The following is a 21,030-nucleotide window of genomic DNA, read 5'->3' as shown; positions in this document are numbered from 1 at the left end:
TGGGGACATAAATCAATGTTTTTTGCATCGCATCTTCTAAGAGGCGTAACATTTTTATTTTTCGGTTGACAGAGTTGGTTGAGGGCTTATTTTTTGCGGGACAACCTGCGCTTTTTATTGGTACTGTTGTCGGATGCATATGACTTTTTGATCACTTTTTATAGCATATTTTGTATGGTGAGATGGCGAAAAATCATTACTTCCGGCGAGTTTTTTCCGTTTTTTTTTTCCGGCGTTCGCCGTGTACATTAAATATTATTTCAGTTTTATTGTACAGATTGTTACGGACGCGACAATACCAAATATGCATTGTTTTTATTACTTTTTAGTTCTTTTTTTATATAATTCATTTTCTATTGAGAAAAAGGGATTTTTGGGCTTTATAACTTTATTAATTTTTTTCATACACTTCATTTTATTTTTTTTACATTTTTTTTTACTTTTTCATGTGTCCATTTAGGACACTTCAATCAGCAATACTTTGCTGATATAGAATGCCATGTGAGACACAGCCTGCAGGTGTCCCACATGGCATTCCGTAGCAGGATGTCAGGCTGTGTAGACGCACAGCCTGACATCAGAAGGTCCTGGCAGGATCACCAGGTATGTGGGGGCTTCGGGCAGTCTGGGGTCACTGGCCAGACCCCAGACTACCTTTTACTGCTATCGGCACCCTCCGATCTCGCCGCGGGGGGTGCCGATCTGATTTAATTGTCGGCGGATGCCTTTCGATCGCGCCGTGATGTTTCACGGCGCGATCGAAAGGGTTAAAACGTCCAGTCGGACTCAGTTCCGACTGGACGTTATTGAGGAAGGGGTTAGGTGTTAGTAACACCTAACCCCCGTCCTCCCCGCACCCATCCCCCCGCGAAATAGGTACCTAAAGACAGGACGTATTTTTACAATAGTCCGGTCTTTAGGTACCTGGACCGCAGGCCGTAATTTTACGTACGGCGGTCCTTAACCGGTTAACATCAGGTTGTGTCCGTTTACCGTTTGTCATTTGTTGTTTTTTTAAAGAATGTCTTAAAAATTGGTGGAAAGTAGAATTAGCCAGATTAATCAAAATTCTAGGAAGACTGAGAGACCACTTTCTCCTTTTTTTCTGTCACTCATTGGAATACATTTCAATCATCATGACATAAGGACTAGGAATTTCATGAAGTTGAGACGAACAGAATTGATTTTCAATTTTCATTTCTGCTCCACGAATCTATACTGTACACACTTGTAAAGCATATGAGTTTAGGAAAGTGTTTTTGTTTTTTTTAAATAATAAAAAACAACCTAAATTTTAATGAAATCCCAATAAGTGGGCGAAACTGCCTCTTGGTCTGCTCTTATTTTAACTGGCAATTCAGTCATTGGCTACCATTGAAGTATTGTCAGATATTCAAAAAAAAATGTACTGCAAATGAAATACAGTGAAAACCAATTTTTAATCTTAGTGCAAAAGCCCACTATCCAAAAGCATCTGCTTCACACTTTGTATTGCAAATTGTCCACTTGCACCTATGGGTTTGTTCACATGTAGTTTTGTGCAGGCGTATTTTGACGTGGAATCCGCCTCAAAATCCACCTGGAAAAATGGCTCCCATTGACTTCAATGGGAGCTGCTCAATTTTTTCCCCCGCTAGCTAGTAGTGGAAAAGGGAAGTGACATGACCTATCTTGCCACGGATTCCACGGCTGAGTCAGCCGCAGCGTCCACGGCCCGAGACACACTCCTGTTTAAGCCCATTCATTCTGGCCTAATCAAGAATGGGATGTCGCAATGGAATGCCAATGCAGCCGTGTGAACGAGCCATAGAATACTTTAAGTTATGCAAGTTAAAGGGTAGAACAACAATGTATTATGGTCCGACTTCAACAATATATTGTAAGTAAAACTTTTTACTCCAAACTATATGTACAGTATACATCTCCCATTGGAACTGTTACATACACACCAAAGACAGATCAGCAATATTATATAAATCCCTTCCTAGTTCAATGTGAATGAGTAAAGCACAAGCACGAATTACAAGCAGGAAACATGTCTCTGTAGTTCACGCTAACTAGACTCTTGGCCTAGAAAAGCTGGGGTGGCACTGTTTCTGGAAAAAGAACGCCAACTTGTTTTTCTAATCCTGCACCACCTGATGTAAGCTTCTTTTTTTCAGACTGCTTTCTTTACTACAGTCATTTTTCTGGACATATTTCTATATTTGACCCTTGTTAGGAACATTTATTGTTTTTAGTTTTACTATGTAAGAAAACAGCAAAACCAATTGCTGGCTAATATGGTGCCAAGAATTGACTCAAGAGACAAAAAATATGGTCAAATATGTTGCAAACAAATATATTTAGCTTTTATGAGTGTTCACAAGGAATGTGTCATGAATGTTGCCACGTGTCTAGAGTGGCTGCCAGTGTTTGCTTTCATGGACACAGTACAGACCTGTTTTTCTCATCTAATGTCCTTCTTAACTTTTAAAGTGGGAGGACAAAGAGGTGGGAAACTAGATTTTTTTCTCCCCAAAGTTACTAGTATGATGGATTACCAAGTAATACATGAAAACAACAAAAAAAAAAAAAAAAAAAAACAGGATCTGCATAGAGAACAATCTGAGTGTTTTTGTTTTTTTCATAGGCAATAAAAATCAGAAAGTATAGAGTAATAAATTGAGTAATAATCGAGTAATAACAACTAGAATGAGACTTCCGCTCACATGTTAGGATGTAATATGCAATGCCTCCTGGAGATCTAAGCATAGGTAAGTGAAAATAGGTCATTACCTGCCCGATTAATTCAGTAAAGAGTGGCCTAAAATACCTCTATCCAGGCCTATACGGGAGGCACCATTATGTTTGGGAGCCTATAATGTGGGCGCTTACTGTATGGAGACCTGTAACATGAACCTTGTAACAGGGTCTCTTACTGTATGGGAGCTAGCAATAGGGATCCATATTGTATGGGAAAGTATACTTTGTAGGGGCTTGTAATGGGGGTACTTACTGTATGGGGGCCTGTAACAGGACAGTATACTAAATTGGGGACAGTATAATGTATCGGGGCCAGTAAAGGAGACAAAACATTTTATAGGGCCAATAAAGAGGTATTTTACCATGTGGGAAGATCATTAAAGGGGTGCATTATACCATGTAGGGGCCCAAATATAAAGCTTGCTTTGGGGCCCCATCTTTCTTTGTTACATTCCTGCATAGGGCATAGGAGTTCATGTTGGATCGAAGGATCTTGTTCTGAGAAATATAGTAGAAAGGGATGGGGTACACAGAACAGAATACCTTAGGGAAAGGAAATCTAGGTGAATTTCATTTGGTAGAAAGATAAAACATCTGTCTCAAAAAATGCATTTTAGGAAACTGTGGGTGTTGGGCCTTAATCTCGTTGGTTTTTGAAAACTGGCTCTGCTAAATAAAATATTGGAGAACAGAGCGGGAGGTTCAGATTTTGATGGATGTCAATTTTGGATCATTGACAGAATAGAAAAGATGGGTAGACTGGAAGACAGAGATGAGGGAGAAAATATAGGGAGGTTTCGCTCTATAGGGAGCTTGTGAGCAAAAAGTTAAAATTTTATTCCATACTGGATGGACAGCCAGTGTAGTTACTGGCACAGGGTAGAAACATCTGTCTAGCAGTTGGACAGAAAGATGGCTTGGCTGCTGCATTCAGTATACATGTTAGGGCGGGTTCACACCAGCGTCCAATCTCCGTTTTGCAGGTTTCCATTTTCTGCCGGCAGAAGATGGAAACCCAGCATTCAGTGTCTGCCGGTGAGCGCCCGTGAGCATCTTTTGCTCTTTGCAGCGAAACCGTTTTTTTTTTTTTAACCGGAAACAAAGTCCTGCATGTCCAACTTTGTGTCCGGTCAAAAAAAACGGTTTCGCCGTGGAGAGCAGAAGACACTCACGGGCGGACTTTTTGCAAACTCATTCAAATGAATGGGTTTGAAAACTGCCTGCCAGTTTCCGTCTCCTTGTCCAGTTTCTCGGGCAGGAAACGGAAACCTGCAAAACGGAGATCGGGCGCTGATGTGAACCTGCCCTTATAGGAGAAAGTATAAGACCAATTACTAAGCAGTTACAATAACAATAACAGGACAACAAAGAATTAAATCAATAATAAGGGTTTTTGATATTTCCATGTAAGAAAGGAACATTCTGGAGATGTTTTTGAACAAGTAAATGACAATAACATGCAAGAGATTGAATAGGAAGAAAAGATTTCTTTTATACACTTAAACTTATATATTTGTTACCATATTTATTAGTCCCTCAAAGGAACTTATAATAGTTTTTAGAGATGAGCGAACAGTAAAATGTCCGAGGTTCAATATTCGTTTTATAGTCTATGGGGGGAAAATGCTCGTTTCAGGGATAGGCAACGTTCAATCAAATTATACTTACCAAGTCCACGAGTGAGGGTCGGGCTGGATCCTCCGAGCAGTCTTCTTCTTGCAGTGTCCCCGTGGCGTCTTCCGGCTCTTCATTCACTCTGCCAGGCATCGGGCCTGGGCAGAGCCGACTGCGCATGCCCGCACTACAAGCGGACATGCGCAGTTGGCTCTGCCCGAAGCCTGGCAGAGTGAATGAAGAGCCGGAAGAGCCGGAAGACGCCACGGGGAAGCTGCACGGAGAAGACTTCTAAAGGTAGGAGAAGAACCAGCATTGATTGGCCGACTGTATAGCATTCGGCCAATCAATGCTGGTTCTGCATCAAACTTTTACATTCGAACAGCGAATGGTACTCGATCGAATACCCACTCGATTGAGTACTACTCGCTCATCTCTAATAGTTGTCTTTTGTTTGCATAAGTAGTAATACACCCACCTACCAGTATTCCACCTACAGACAGAATATTAGGCATCCATAAATGATACACCCATAGGCCATGGGGCATAGAGAGATCTCACATCCTATAAAACCACGTAGAAGCTGCAGTCTTCATTGCTTAAAAGACTAGGCTCCTCCAATCCTGGCCAATAGAGCAGGAGCTTGGGTGCCACCATTCAGATGATCACCTGCTCCATCCTGCATGAGACACCTGTGCACCACTTGTTTTAGAACACCATTAAAACAGCGTTTTAGAATAATAATCTCTAGTAAAAAAAAATAAAAAAAGTTTTTAAGTTGCACTGTTCTTTTACATTTTTTTATATTATGTTATAAAGTTAGGAGGATGTTGGTACAGTATATTCGTCCTAATACTGTGTGTTTAATGTACTGTACAACAAAAGCTATTTTAATGGAATGAAACAAGCTCCGCACATTATTCACATTAATAATGATTTTTGGTTCCTCGGTAATGAGTTTTACCAGAGACAATGACAAATAAATAGAAAATAAATGCATAAAATGAGGTCTCACGCTTTGCTATAAACGGTTTAAATATAGAAGCTGTGCTGACATACGGATTGATATTTCTGATATCTTCTCTGTTTTCAGTATACAGTCCAATTCAGCTGTGATTTATGAATAAGCCCTGAGTCCTGTGGAGAAAATAATAAACCGAAATTGTGTCTTTCCTTAAACAATGGAAGAATCTAATAAATTTTGCTGGAAATCAACTTAGTATATTTTGACTTCAAAGATACATTATGAAATAAAATGAGTAAAGCTATTAAGACTTTGTTGGGTTATACAATTATCCTAGCTGAATCTTCAGAAAAAGCAATCATATGTACTTAAAGGGGTTGGCCACTTTCAGACCAATATTGACAAACAAATGCACAATAAAAAAGATATCCAATTTTCCAATATACTTTCTGTATCAATTCCTCACAGTTTTCTAGATCTCTGCTTGCTGTCATTCATTCTGTTACTTCTAGAGAATAAAACTCTGACCATGGTCATGTGATTTACGGTCCATGGTCATGTGACGAGTACACAGGTGATGCTTATTAGTCACAGCACAATAATCAGATATCTGCCTGGTAATCAGCTGTGCACCTGTGTGCTCATCACATGACCATGGACCGTAAATCACATGACCATGGTCAGAGTTTTATCCTCTAGAAGTAACAGAATGAACAACAACAAGCAGAGATCTAGAAAACCGTGTGGAATTGATACAGAAAGTATATTGGAAAATTGTATATCTTTCTATTGTACATTTATTTGTCAATATTGGTCTGAAAGTGGCCAACCCCTTTAAGTAACACTGCTATAGTATTTCTGACTGTGTCATTCAAAGGGTTCCCATAAACATAAGATTTTCTATCTCATCTTAATGGTTTCAGTCATGGGTTCCCATAAACATAAGATTTTCTATCTCATCTTAATGGTTTCAGTCATTTGACTTGATTGGTCTGGTACTTGTCAGAAATCCAGCAGCAATTTCCTTGATGTGGACAGATTATCTGGCAGGGGGACTACATGCATGAGAAGGTAATCTGGACACAATAGGAAAATCATGGTTGGACAAGTGCCAAACCATATAATGTTCTTGCATTCATTATCATATCCATTGACAAGTGATCAAGACAAAAGACCACCAACACTAAAATGGCTATTCAAAAATCATCAAAACTTTGCAAAATGTTTCATTTTTTTCTATTTGCAAAACTGATTAACTTTTAATTGTCTACAAATTTTATAATAGCAACACTCATGGAACACCCCTTTGAGGATTAATCAGTGTCAATACATTAAGGCTAGAGAAGAGTAGGTATTCGATAGAATACTACAGTATTTGAAATACTCGTACTCGATTGAATACTACTCGCTACTTGCAGTAAAGATTCGATTTAGAACTAGCGTTGATTGGCCGAATGCTATACAGTGTACAGCATTCTTAGATCGGATGACAGCAGTCTCCATTGTGGTCTGATCTCAGACTCTTCCTCGTCACAGACGAGCCTCCGGCAGAACCAGCGTTGATTGTCCGAATGCTGTACACTGCATAGCATTCGGCCAATCAATGCTAGTCAATGCATTCCTATGAGAAAAAGTCATCTCCCGAATAACTGCAAGCTGCCAGCTCTCCCGACTAGCAAAGACAAGCCTGTTGCAGAACCAGCGTTGATTGGCTGAATGCTATACAGTATATACAGCCGGTTCACACTTGCCTCCCGTCTGGAAGGAGTCCACAGGAAGACCCTCTGAACGGAATATCAGCGCAACTGCAAGCGCTGGACAGTTAAGCACACGGACCCCATAGCATATAATGGGCTCCGTTTGCTTGCCGCACACCGCCCGCATGAATCATTTGTATATACACTGTATAGCATTTGGTCAATCAACGCTGGTTCTGCAGCAGTCTCATCTTTGCTAATTGGGAGAGCTGGCAGCTTGCGATATGCGGGAGCTCACTTTTTCTCATAGGAATGCATTGACCAGCATTGATTGGCCGAATGCTCTACAATGTACAGCATTCAGCCAATCAACGCGGGCTCTGCCAGAGGCTTGTCTGTGACTGTTGGAAATTGCATTGAAATTCTGTGTAACAAGCCTTCCACATGTAAGAAATTAATCTCACTTGCTTCAAAGAGAATTTGTAATTATTTGATAATGGAATTCAAAAGGGAGTCTCAAAACCATATCTCAAATAATTAGCAGAGGTATAATACGTATCATATATACCATCATTGCTAAGAAACAAGACATGGAAAAGTCAATTTACAAGAGTATTAATCTACCTTTCCTGAATTAAACAATGAGTAAAGTCCATTACTAGCAAGGTGCTTCCTGTGCAGGGAGTATGGGGACGTCTCTAGAATCCATTTTCTTATATAATTAGAAATTGAAGATGAGAACTTTTTCCCCAGTGTTAATTTTGTTACTTATTGTCACAAAGGTGCCAAATGAAGTAGAGATAAAAGTGAATTTATGATGTTTAATAGGGATGAGCGAATAGCGTTTGATCGAGTACATGTTCGATCGGATATCAGGCTGTTCGAGATGTTCGATTCGAGTCGAACACTAGGTGACAAACTCACTAAAAATTCGATTCCCCTCCCACCTTTCCTGGTGCTTTTTTTGCACCAATAACTGCGCAGGGGAGGTGGGACAGGAACTACAACAACAGAGGCATCGGAAAGAAATCGGAAAAAGTAATTGGCTGGCTAATTCAGGTGACCTTCAATTTATAGGAACAGTGGATTTAATATCCGGTTCATATGAGACTGTGTACTATGTGACTGTGAGACAGGGACAGATGTACAGGCAGGGTTAGCTAGGGATTACCTTTATTTAGGTGGGAATGTTACTCACGCAGCTCTTTGGGGCTCTATCTGGTCGGGATCCCTGTCAGCTTGCGATATGCGCGAGCTGACTTTTTCCCATAGGAATGCATTGGAATAGGAATGCATTGAATCAACGCTGGTTCTGGCGGTATGCTAGCAGAATAACGAAAGCTAGCAGTCTCCATAGAACACCATTGTATGGAGGCAGATTTTGAGGCGAAATCCATTGTCAAAATCTGCCTCATTGCCCCCGTGTGAACTAGCCCTTAGTGGGCATAGGGTTGCCAATGGATATAAATGGACAGTTCTAGTTTTTAGTGGCAGAGGTATTCCTTGAAGAGGTATTATCTCATGCATGGCATATACATCTATATCATTTGTTTACACTTACCACCATAAATGGGATTCCACACCACATAAGTGGGAAATACATACTTATATGCATAAATGGTTAGCAAATGTTTGTGGTATGGCAGTATCCCCCATGTATACTGGTTTATGGTAATTTCAGTATCATAGTCTATTTCTCTTTTTTAGTTTCTGACTACAGCCAGATCACTTTACTTGCATTTTCAGCAACATTCATAGTTTAGTTGATCTGGCTTAATAATTTTCTTTATCCATCACAGTGGCTAAGGTATATAGTGTAGAAGATGGTATGGAACATGTAGTATATAACATTTCCAGAGGCTAGTGCATTCCTAATCAGTTTGGTGATGGTCAAGTCCATTTAAGGTGTCAAATGGCCTCTTCGGTGGCGGAGTCAGGTGGAAGTTGCAGGCAAGTTATTGTGGACTTATTTTAACTGATAGAGGAAGTTAAACCTCATGGTGGTGAACAGGCTGAGCTTTGGAAATGGCCGGCCTGAAGGATGTCGTAATAGTAACGTCATCCAAGGGCAGGCACAGTGGTTAAGCACAGGGTCGTTGGTACCTTTAAAGTGTCACCCCTTTATTGCTGTCTGAATGGGTGCTATATATCAGACAGCTGGAGATCTCACAGTATTCGTGAATCCCAATGGTCTAGCACTTCACCTGACTCCTTCTGTCATTATTTTACTTCTGTGAGTTTAATAAAGCTGTGGCCATTTTGACACGCAAAATAAAGTGTTTTGTGCATTTATTACAAAGTCAATATTTACTGTAGTTTGGGTGGTTTTAGATAGGAGTGAGGGACATCCTATATCCAAATGTCATGCTACGATTTCCAAAACTGCAACAGTTTTGGAAATCGCAGCATGTCCACTGTGCATATATTTCCTCAGTGTGTGGATAAGTTCCCTTTGCAGGCACTGTAAAACACCAGAGCAAATCCGCTGTATTTAGATTACATGGTTCCCAGTTTTAGACTAAGGCCCCGAGAAACGCAGAATTTTTTGTTGTTGTAGATTTTGGTGAGGGTTTTCATCTAAAGTCAAGTGGATTTAACAGAAGTGAAACAACTGAGACCTTCCTTTATATTTTCCATTACTTTTCAAGCCACACCTGAATTTGGCTAAAAAAAAAAAAAAATGCAGCAAAATCTACAAATAGAAATGCTACGTTTCTACAGGGCGGGGCCATAGTCTTAGGTGGAAGTCCCATGTTGCTTAAAATCTGAGGGGGAAAGGGGGGGGGGGGTTGAGCCTAAGCCAAGACTGGCTTAAACAGGAATGGGAAATATATAGGAAGAATTTACACATTTCCCTTTTGCTAAGTTCTCTCCTGACTCAATCTGTCCCCGGATGATCAATGAAAAATGAGTTGAGACTTTTTTTTTCCACTTGGTTCATCTGTGTCTCTATGATGTCTGCGTGAGAATTTTCTTCATTTCTATTTGCCACTACTACTGAGTTATGTTTTTATCTACAGTCATGTTCTGTAACATTGTAATATTTACAGATATATGGGCATTCTCTAGCTTTTAGGAATCAGCGTATACTGATTCACATGAAACATTTTATATGACATACTACCTTTTTAATGGAAGTTTTTTGAGAATCCTTCAATATTGAATTGTTTTAGTGACAAGATATTGACATTATTTTCTCCTCATAAGTCTTGTGTTTGAAAGCATTGCTTCTCCATATGTATTCTAATACTACAGTATGTTTTATGCATTGTCAGTTAATGGATTGTAACTAGAATAGTATGTGTGACAGGCTAGAAATCTCTGACAATAGTACAGTACTGTATATAGAGTAAAAAAAAGCATTGAAAACAGTTATTAGGTGTAAGTGTGTCTATCCTCTATAAACATTAACAAAATCATTACTATAGTAAGTTTTAGTAAGAAAAAAAAGTTGCAAGCTTTTCTATATCTGAAACATTAGTCTTAGGCTATACTCACATCTACTTGATTTTTCCCTTAGGAGTCTCCATTGCATATTCCATCTTAAGTTGCTGAAATAAAATTGTGCATGCAAAATGCCAGCAAGAGATTCTTTACAGAACCCATTATAGTCCATTGGATTAATTGAAATTTGTTTAGCAGAACAGAAAAAAAACAGAAATCGTGATTAAACTGTGAACAAAGCCCAAGTCTGATGTATTTATTATTATTATTATTATTATTATTATTATTATTATTATTATTATTATTATTAGCATTATTATGCATATACTACATACATTTATTGGGAGTTATTTATGAAGATTGATGTTTCCTATGCCAGTCTTAATCTCCTTGTGCTGAAGTAAGAGGTACCTAATTTATTAAGAGGCTCATGTTCATCTTCCATGGTCCATGCAGCAGAATCTCAGGTTTATGCAAGTGCAGTGTCACTGCTCATACTCCCTATGTCTAATAATACTGTCTACCAATAAGTATTTGGACACCTGTGGTAGAATAGAAAAACAACATTTATTCCTATTCAATAGTTGGTAAAACCCAGCAGATGATTCCTTATGGATGGTATTGATGGACACAATGCTCCCGCATGCCTGTAGAAACTTCTGGTGTATGTGAGCCATCGGTTGGGTGCAGTTTCTCTGGCCAGCACTCATCGGTCTCTACCTCCCAGTTTCAGGGGTTTGCCGGCTCGGGGTACATTCCGATAATCACAGTTCACCTTCCACTTCGTAATCACATAGGCCACTGTCGATTTTGGGTAATTCAGTTCGCTTCCTATGTCCCTTAAGGATTGACCATTTCTGTGGTACGCCACAATTACCCCTTTCTCAAAATCGGACAACTCTGCACTTTGTGGCATTTTGCATGCGACTAATGCCAATGCAATAATGCCAATGCTGTTTCCTATTTAATGGAGGAAGGTGTGACGTACATCACGACTGCAGATATCTTCATTTACATGGGTGCCCCAATACTTATTGGTAGACTGTGTACACCTGCAGTGTAGACTAGGCGTACTACTCTGGCTTCTCTGAATAAACCATCCATCTGGGATTCCAATGAGATTTAGCAGACTGCTTCAATTATACATATATGGAAAACGCCAGCATTTCTATAGGTATAATTGACATCCTGCGATTTACAAAAATAAACGTTTTTATAAATCACAGCCTATCTGCTGTGGATATTTTTCTGTAATGTGTTGATAGGATTAGCCAGAATCCCATCCTTCTTTTCAGGTACTGTAAAACATAACATCTACGCTACATGGGCCCTCCGCCTAAAGGTGTTTTTTTGCTTTTTTTTTTTCATTTAAACCCAGGGCGGACATGTTTCATATAAAGATATTTCAGACATAAACCACTAGTCCATAATGAATTGTTGTTAGTTTATTGATCTGACTATAGGTGTCAGCATGTATATTATGGTTGTGTTTTTGCCCCAAACTTTCAAAAACGGTTAAATCTTGTGTCTGAACATTTCTCTAGGTCATTTACATATGGTCATATTTTCTCTTTTCTTTTAGGTCTTCGAATTCGGCTGTTCAATTTTTCTCTCAAACTTCTAAGCTGTATGTTGTATATAGTCCGTGTCCTGCTGGATAACTCAAACAAAAATAAAGGAACATGGTAATAGAAATATACTTCTAACTTCTAATTTACTTCAATTAAAAAAAAAAAAAAGTATAATTACCTGTATTCCTAGAGCAGTCATGTGACCACTCCAGGGACAGTTTCTGATAATCCAGTGATGTTCCATTTCACCACTTCCAAAAAGGAACATCACCATCACTCTTCCCCCTCCTCCATACCCTGTAATAATTACCTAGCCTTCCTGTGTCCGGGACGGCTCCTCCCCTCTTCCTGTCTTTTGGTAGTAGACGGAATAGACTGGGGAGGGTGGAAGGGGCTAGTAATGGGAAAGATCACTAGGCTAAAGAGAGACAGTGCATGCTAGGAGGATCTAGTATTGGGTGGGACCGCTGGTCAGTGAGGGTGGGGGGGCTAGGTTTAGCCAGACGGAGGGTTAATGGAGTGAGAGAGGAGGAGGGGGAGGCTAAGTGAGAGGGAGTTAGGGCAGCAGATACAGGAAGCTACACAGCAGGAAGCTACAGCATGTAAACCAATACAGAGGATGCAGCAACAACCACAGACACCCAGAAATCACTCCAAACACTGCTAAAGGTATATGGGTGTACTAATTAACCCATTACTAGCAGTAACACACCTTTATTAAAAAAAAAAAAAAAAAAAAAGATTTTCTGCCATGAAACCTCTTTAATACATTTTTGAATATATAAATGTTGGCTCCATTTTGTAAAATCCTGCATGTTTTATTCTTTCTATTGAGAGCTATCCAATTTCTCACTGTGTATCACTAGGTTCACACCAGCGCCCGGAGTCCGTTCTCAGGATTCCATCTTCTGCATGCAGAAGACAGAAACCTGTCATGCCGAGTCCAGCCGTGAGCGCCGGTGAGCGTTTTATGCTCTCTGCGGCAAAACCATTTATTTAAAATCGGACACAGAGTACTGCATTCTTGAAGTCACCATCCAGCACACATTTTTCAAGTTTAAATAAGACTCAGCCTTTATTTCTCCATTTTAGAGTAGGAAAACATCCATTACAAAGTTTAAAAAACGCTCAGCATGGCCAGCATAGGAAGGAAAAACGTAGCGTCTGGCTCGCTACGTTTTTCCTTCCTATGCTGGCCATGCTGAGCGTTTTTTAAACTTTGTAATGGATGTTTTCCTACTCTAAAATGGAGAAATAAAGGCTGAGTTTTTTTTTAAACTTGAAAAATGTGTGCTGGATGGTGACTTCAAGAAAGTATATTATCACCCTGGGCTGAAAGGCATACAACCTCCGTGCATACTATTTATGCCTTTATGCAAAGTTTCATCTGAAATTAACAGGAACAGTGTACATTCTCCTTTACATCAAAGTATCTGGACACGAAGGTGAGCTGACATATTATTTGTTTATTCACAGAGTACTGCATGTCCGACTCTGTGTCCGGTTTAAAAAAACGGTTTTGCCGCGGAGCGCATAAAATTCTCACCGGCGCACACGGCCGGACACCTTTCAAACCCATTCAAATGAATGGGTTTGAAAGAGTCCTGCAGCTTTCCGTCTTCTGCTCTGTTTTGTGCAGGAAACGGAAACCTGCAAAACGGACTCCCGGGCACAGATGTGAACGAGCCCTATGATGTACAGGCTTGTGTGTCAGTGAAATGTGCACAGGGTCAGTTGCAATGTGCTCTGGGGATAGTGCAGCCACCTTTATATAGTAGGCATTTAGCAGCTATAGATTCTCTATATCTGAACATTGTTAGATGATAATACATTTTGTGGTCAGGTTGACTTAATATTCTATTTTATTGGTGATGGTTAGGGGACACTCCACCTTATGTACAAACATCCCTGGATGCTGAATAGGTTTTTACCTATTATTTTATTTACAATATTTAAATATATATCTTATTGTTTTTATTATAAATTATAATATAAGTTAAGTTTTAATTTCCCTTCATGCTTTACTGCTGTCTCTTTCTATTGATACATACAACAAGACCCATGCAATTAACAATATCTATACAGATTCCACGGCTTTGTCATTGATGTTATGTACCTGTGTGCAATGGCTGTTCACACGGACTTAACATGGAAGAAACATGTTGGGGAATTTCCCACAAGTTGCCATGGCAAAACCAAACAAAAATTATCACTGTCAGTTGTAGGTTTAAGTCACAGCACATGGGTGAGATTTTTTTTTTTAAATCTCTTCTATAGAGTTTCTAATGTGGATTGCATCAGGATTGCACCAGTGGTTTTGTGGCAGGTAACCTGCTGCGATCATCAGAAGTGCCAGGTCAAATCTGTTTAAGATGTTTGATTTTCTTTTTAGAAACACAAAGCTCTTAACAAATCAACAGCTTGAGGGTAGTAGCCATTTCTGTAATCTCATAGCTTAATGGCGGTGTGTCACTTGAAAAATGACCTATTTTTTTTACACAAGTGTTATGTTAAACATGTCTTTAAATAATTTTTGGTAAGGTTTTTAATTTTTTTCTATGTTATTATCTATAACAAACAAAATTTCTACAGGTTTGCCTTTATAGTATATAGTAGTATAGTATATAGTAATATAGTATACAGAGACTTCCTCTGTTCTATAGGAGATTCTTTGCAGCAGCCATCTCACTTATCAGCACATTGATGATCACAGCTATCATGGATATGAATACAACACACAGAAACCACCAGTTATAATAGAGTCTTTCACATCTTATCTTCTCCCCTCTCTACACAATGACTTCTGTGCAGGACACAGCACATCAAGAAAACTTTCCTGTACAACTACATTGGGTCTGCTCCAAACCACAGTGTCTATGGACCATGGTCCATCTATAGGAAGCAGAAAGTCAAAGAATGTTTTAGACTTAGTGAGAAAAGTTACAATTTCACTTTTTTTTATTTTTTTTTAATATACATAATTATTCGGAAAATTAAAATCAACCACTAAAAATACTTTAAAATATGTTATCATAAAAACGCGATTTAAATAATAAATTATTTCCTGTCAGCACATTCCCTATAATTTTTCAGGCATGCATAACTTACTGTACTATCAGGAATTTAGATCTTTTTTTAAGATTAATACTAAAAAAAATAAAACAAAATACCCCTGATTTGAAAAAAACAAAATATAATTTTAATCGTCTCTCATTTTCTGATTATATAATCCCTTTAAAACTTCTGTTTTCATGGTCCTTTAACAAATAAAGTGTGTATGAAAGAAAAACAAGCCGAACCGCTGACATCAATGTTTGTTCTTTAATTAAATGTGCAATTTAAAAGCACACAAAATATCTGTATGAATGTCTTCTTATATGCAATGAGTAATAGGTAGAAATACGTAATTATGTCTGCCATCCATCAGGCGACATTAATGGTGCCCCTAGAACTTGTTTTATGGTTTAATTTAAAATAAGAACATATATAAAGGTAGATAAATGTGCAGCAAATTAATTACAGAATACAGAAAATTTTTTAGTTCCCTTCTAAGCCCAACAGCCTCTTTACTCAACTGATTGTTGGTAGAAACAGGAATTGGACCCCCACTTATCTGATACTGATTACCTATCCTAAGTAACAAACAAGTCCCTTAGGCTTAGGCCGGCACAAAAAAACCCCAAAAAGCTAAGAGCTAACAGGATAACCATAGCTGATGTAAGATAGTTGGAACATCAAGAAGTTTAGCTCCAGACTGGCATTTCAGGTTTAATCTGACCTCTGCCAGCAGCTTTATTTCTCTATCCACAGCAAGCAGATTACAATAGAGGATACAAAAATCAGTTCCATAAATTAGAATAGATCCTGGTCATGTGACCGCTAACTATACAACATACAGCATCCTTCACTATCTGGGTGTAGACCTCCTGGTCCCTTTCCAGTTCAGCCATCCCTGGATTGGGTGGTCTCTCTCTCTATAGGTGACCTTACCAGACTTACAGTCTGTAGTGGAAACTGCAACAGCTGCCATCTCAGATTGCCGCTGTCGGCGATTTCTAGAGATCCTCCTGGGCATCCTCATAGTTCCTGTTCCAGCTCCAGGAGCCATCCATGCAAAAGGGCAAGGAAGTCTTCATACAGATCACAGTCCTCTCCTTCACTTGGGCAATCCTCAGATAGGGCCTCAGTTTGGTGTCTCCCTCTGCTTGGTCTGCTTCTCCCAGGAAAGCCTCTGACTCCTACACAGTATTAGCCAGGCACATCCATATCTGCTGCTATGCGGGAGCTCATCCGTGTGCGGTCAGGGATACTCTTTAGATCTCTGAGGATCCTGATTCTCTTTCCATCACAGTCCTCTGATCCAGTGGCATAACTAGGTACGGCGGGGCCCTATGGCGAACTTTTGACATGCTCCCCCCCCCCTTGACTGATGCCCACTGAAGACCAGTATTATGCCACATAGTGGCCCCTGCACATAGTATTATGTCCCATAGTGGCCCCTACACACAGTATTATGTCCCATAATGGCCCCTACACACAGTATTATGCCCCACTGTGGACACCCATGAACAATTATTATACTCTGGGGGGATTTCAGACCCCTGAGTATAATAATCGTAGACCGAAGAGGGGATAAAAATATAAAAAAAACACTGTCACTAACCTATCCCCGCCTCCGCTGCAGTCCTCAGTGGTGTCGGCCATCTTCAATGACGTGCGGGACGTCACATGACCTGGGACGCAGGACTGGATCATGTGACGTTAGCGAGAGTCACAGAAGTAGGCCAAAGCCTGCCCGGAGAGGTAAGTAACACATTTTTTTCTGTTACCTTACCTCCCCTGGGCCTCCAATCATTATACTAAGACCCCTAAGTATCATAATGATGTTTGTGTGGCCCGTGGCGTCACTTACCAATCCTGGCCTCTTTACAAAGACTTAGAAATATTTTAGGTACAAAAATCATAAGTATTTCAAAATAGAGTTACCAAAATTTTGAGCAGAATGGCTTTTTAAATGTTTTGTAACTCTGTTTGCTTTATTACAGGTCTTCTATAATTTGGGTAGAGAGAAGTTTGCCCCTGTGGGGATTACAGGTATCACTTTATTTCCTTTTAATTGAATTTATATTGCACATTTGTAATGTACTATAAGGGCTTATTCACATGAAAAACAGACATGTAATGAATGCTTTCACAATGTCCATCACACAGCTGTTTGACAACACATTGAATTCAATGTGTATATTCAGAAGACCCTGAATATTTACAAAAAAATGCATAATTGTTCATCAAAATGGAGATAGATAGTGTCATGTGAATAGACCCATTGACATTCATTCAAAAACGGCCACCGCATGGCTATTATTCACTGCCATGTGATAGGTGCCACCTGTGAACTTGCATGGACAGGCACAGCCATTTCTTAAAGATATTAGGTCCATTAAAAATGGCACTGTCATGTACACTGTATACCAATAAGTAATTGTACACCCATGCAAATGCAAATGAAAATATCTGGGGTCATGATGTACATCACGCCTTCTGCCACTAAATATCGTGTAGGAAACAGCATTGGCATTAGTCGCGTGCAAGATGCCATGAAGTGCAGAGTTGTCTGATTTCAAGAAAGGGGAAATTGGAGAGGACCACAGAAATGATCGATCCATAAGGGACATAGCAAGTGAACTGAACTACTCAAAATCGACAGAGGCCTATGTGACTACGAAGTGGAAGGTGAACGGTGATTTTCAGAATGTGCCCCAAGTCGCAGAGCCCCTCAACTGCAGCATTCCAAACTTCCAAGCTGAATGGAATGAAATACCACTAGCATACTACAAAGTCATACAAAGACTCACACCCCGGAGGGTTGAGGCTGTAATTGCCGCTCTTGGAGGTTCTACCAAGTATTGAATATGAATAAATATTATTTTCTATTCTACCACAGGTGTCCAAATACTTATTGGTAGACAGTGTAAATAAGGCCTTCTAGATTCTTCTTCTTCTTATAGATCATGCTTCAAATTATATTGTTACAGATATAGGTTTAGATGACTGCACATTGGACATAAAATACAATATTAGAACATGGCATATTCATTTCAATAAATAATTGCCGACGGTGGGGATTATGTTCATTATCTTTTTAAGGGTGCATTCAAGGGTGCATTCACACTGAGTCTAGGCTCAGCCGGGGGATTTTTTAATCACTACACAGCATGGACTCCAAAAATTGAAGCGTTCAATTTTTGGACTCCATGCTGTATAGTGAATAGGATCGTTTTTAAAATACAATCTTTGATCATTAGAAAAAAATCCCATTGACTTGCATTAGGATTGGAATTGGGATCGGGATCGGGTTCAGATGGAAAATGACTGGAAATCAGATTTTAAAAACGATCATGAAATCTGAAGATCGGCTCAACCCTACTTGAAAGGCATCTGTTGCGTTGCGGAGCGTGGTAGTGAGATATGCCAGGCTGCACACATCTTTGACACAGTCCACGGGGGCAAAGACCAGTAGGAGGGTGCACGCTTTTCCAATGGAGAACCACAAGTATTTTAGCAACAGTGCAAAGATATAAAAAGAGTTTAGAGGACCTTTAACCAAGGTGCCTGGGAGGTAGATTAAGTAAATAAACAAGAGGGTCCAGTGGGACACCCCGAAAAAAGAGCTCATCTGTCAACCTCTTAACTCCTGTCCAAAAAGTACGGATCCTCTACAGAAAGGCATCTCCAGCAAGCTGAGAGAATGCTGGGGTTGAGGGTGTGTAAATGGACTGGGAAATGGTACCAAAACATCATCAACTTATTGAGTAGAGCCTCAATATTCGACTACTCGATCAAATATCGAATCCCATTACAGTCTATGGGAAAAAATGCTCGCTTCAGGGGAAACCACTATTTCACTTAAGGAAAGTCACCAAATCCACAAATAGCAGGAGCAGAGTATTTAGGAGGAGCGAAGTGCAGTTGAGGAGTGTTGAGGAGGAGGGCTGTGCAGTTAAAGCGCGCGGACCCTATAGACTATGGGCCAGTTCACAGTAGCGCTTGGCTCCCGCCCGGAAGGAGTTAAGCGGCAGGATGCCGGCCCCGGCTGCGTGCCGGCTGCATCCATTCACTCCTATGGGAGTGTGCTATTTGAAACTACCATTTCGAATAGTACTTGCTCATCTCTACTGTTTATCTATTCCTGCTATTGTGTGTGTCATGAGATTGTTATTTCTATTAGTAGAACTATCTATCAAGATTGTCTTTTCTTTGCTATGCTTTTTTACACTGCTATCTTTTTCACAGGTGACAGTTGCGATGATCAGCCTTTTAGAAACAATCTTGCTTAGTTACCTCAGTTACAAGGTAAGTGATATTTTTGATGCACTAATCTGACTTATCAAACACAGAATATTTTCAGTCTTGAAGGTAATGGCATTAGGAAAGCAAGTATTTTATCTATTTTAATGAAATACCTTGGCATTGGTAAAGTTTAGAGATGAGCGAACACTAAAATGTCCGAGGTTCGAAATCTGATTCGAACAGCCGCACACTGTTCGACTGTTCGAACGGATTTCGAACCCCATTATAGTCTATGGGGGAGGCAAAATTCAATAAAATTATACTTACCCCCTTAACCCCTGGAAAACAACCCCATAGCATTATTCTCAGGCACTAAGCTTTACAGTGGGCACAATGCTGTCATTCTGATAAGGCTCTTTGGGCATTCGATAGACCATGAGTCATCCATCAAACTGACATACAGAGACACATGATTTGTCACTTTATGGAACATTTTTAGACTCCTCCAGAACCTTAGGGTGGCCGGCTTTACACCACTCATTCCAACATTTAACATTGAGCTTGGTAATGTATGAGCTTGGCGATGAAAATGTAGTTGTAGTTTTAGTTCCCTTTTTTTGAAAATATCACTCAAAGCTGATCATGGAGGAGGGAATAAATTTCCCGTCTAGTTGCAATGATGACATCCTATTTCTTTGTAAAAGTAGACAGTATTGATTCTATACACCTGAAGCAATGGGACTGAATGAAACATCTGAATTGAATTATTAAACAGGACCTGTCACCATGAAAATGCAGGATAATCTGTAGGCTCCATCTTACAGCACAGAAGGAGCTGAGCAGATTGATATATCATTTTGCAAAAGTTGTCATGTATTCATTTGTATCTTTGTATTTTCTATTCTTAGAAACAGCATTGAAGGCTGTCCTATCAGTAATTGACAGGCGGCCTCCCATATACACTCACCGGCCACTTTATTAGGTACACCATGCTAGTAACGGGTTGGACCCCCTTTTGCCTTCAGAACTGCCTCAATTCTTCGTGGCACAGATTCAACAAGGTGCTGGAAGCATTCCTCAGAGATTTTGGTCCATATTGACATGATGGCATCACACAGTTGCCGCAGATTTGTCGGCTGCACGTCCATGATGCGAATCTCCCGTTCCACCACATCCCAAAGATGCTCTATTGGATTGAAATCTGGTGACTGTGGAGGCCATTGGAGTACAGTGAACTCATTGTCATGTTCAAGAAACCAGTCTGAGATGATTCCAGCTTTATGACATGGCGCATTATCCTGCTGAAAGTAGCCATCAGATGTTGGGTACATTGTGGTCATAAAGGGATGGACATGGTCAGCAACAATACTCAGGTAGGCTTTGGCGTTGCAACGATGCTCAATTGGTACCAAGGGGCCCAAAGAGTGCCAAGAAAATATTCCCCACACCATGACACCACCACCACCAGCCTGAACCGTTGATACAAGGCAGGATGGATCCATGCTTTCATGTTGTTGACGCCAAATTCTGACCCTACCATCCGAATGTCGCAGCAGAAATCGAGACTCATCAGACCAGGCAACGTTTTTCCAATCTTCAATTGTCCAATTTCGATGAGCTTGTGCAAATTGTAGCCTCAGTTTCCTGTTCTTAGCTGAAAGGAGTGGCACCCGGTGTGGTCTTCTGCTGCTGTAGCCCATCTGCC

The 21,030-nt window shown here is 40.0% G+C and overlaps 1 protein-coding gene across 2 annotated transcripts in view; it reads left to right on the top strand.

The window, feature by feature from the left end:
* KCNT2 (potassium sodium-activated channel subfamily T member 2) overlaps positions 1 to 21,030 on the top strand; it is a 574,767-nt gene that overhangs the window by 172,659 nt on the left and 381,078 nt on the right. For both annotated transcript variants that reach the window (XM_075287704.1, XM_075287703.1), the window contains exons 3-5: positions 12,047 to 12,149; positions 17,081 to 17,129; positions 19,329 to 19,388. In XM_075287704.1, coding sequence (XP_075143805.1) covers positions 12,047 to 12,149; positions 17,081 to 17,129; positions 19,329 to 19,388 — 212 coding nt within the window. The remainder of the gene's footprint in view (positions 1 to 12,046; positions 12,150 to 17,080; positions 17,130 to 19,328; positions 19,389 to 21,030) is intronic.

The sequence above is a fragment of the Leptodactylus fuscus genome, chromosome 9 (genome assembly GCF_031893055.1).
Source record: "Leptodactylus fuscus isolate aLepFus1 chromosome 9, aLepFus1.hap2, whole genome shotgun sequence".
In the NCBI taxonomy this organism is placed as follows: domain Eukaryota; kingdom Metazoa; phylum Chordata; class Amphibia; order Anura; family Leptodactylidae; genus Leptodactylus; species Leptodactylus fuscus.
The sequence above is the reverse complement of the archived record's forward strand: the minus strand, read 5'-3'. Positions and strand labels throughout refer to the sequence as shown.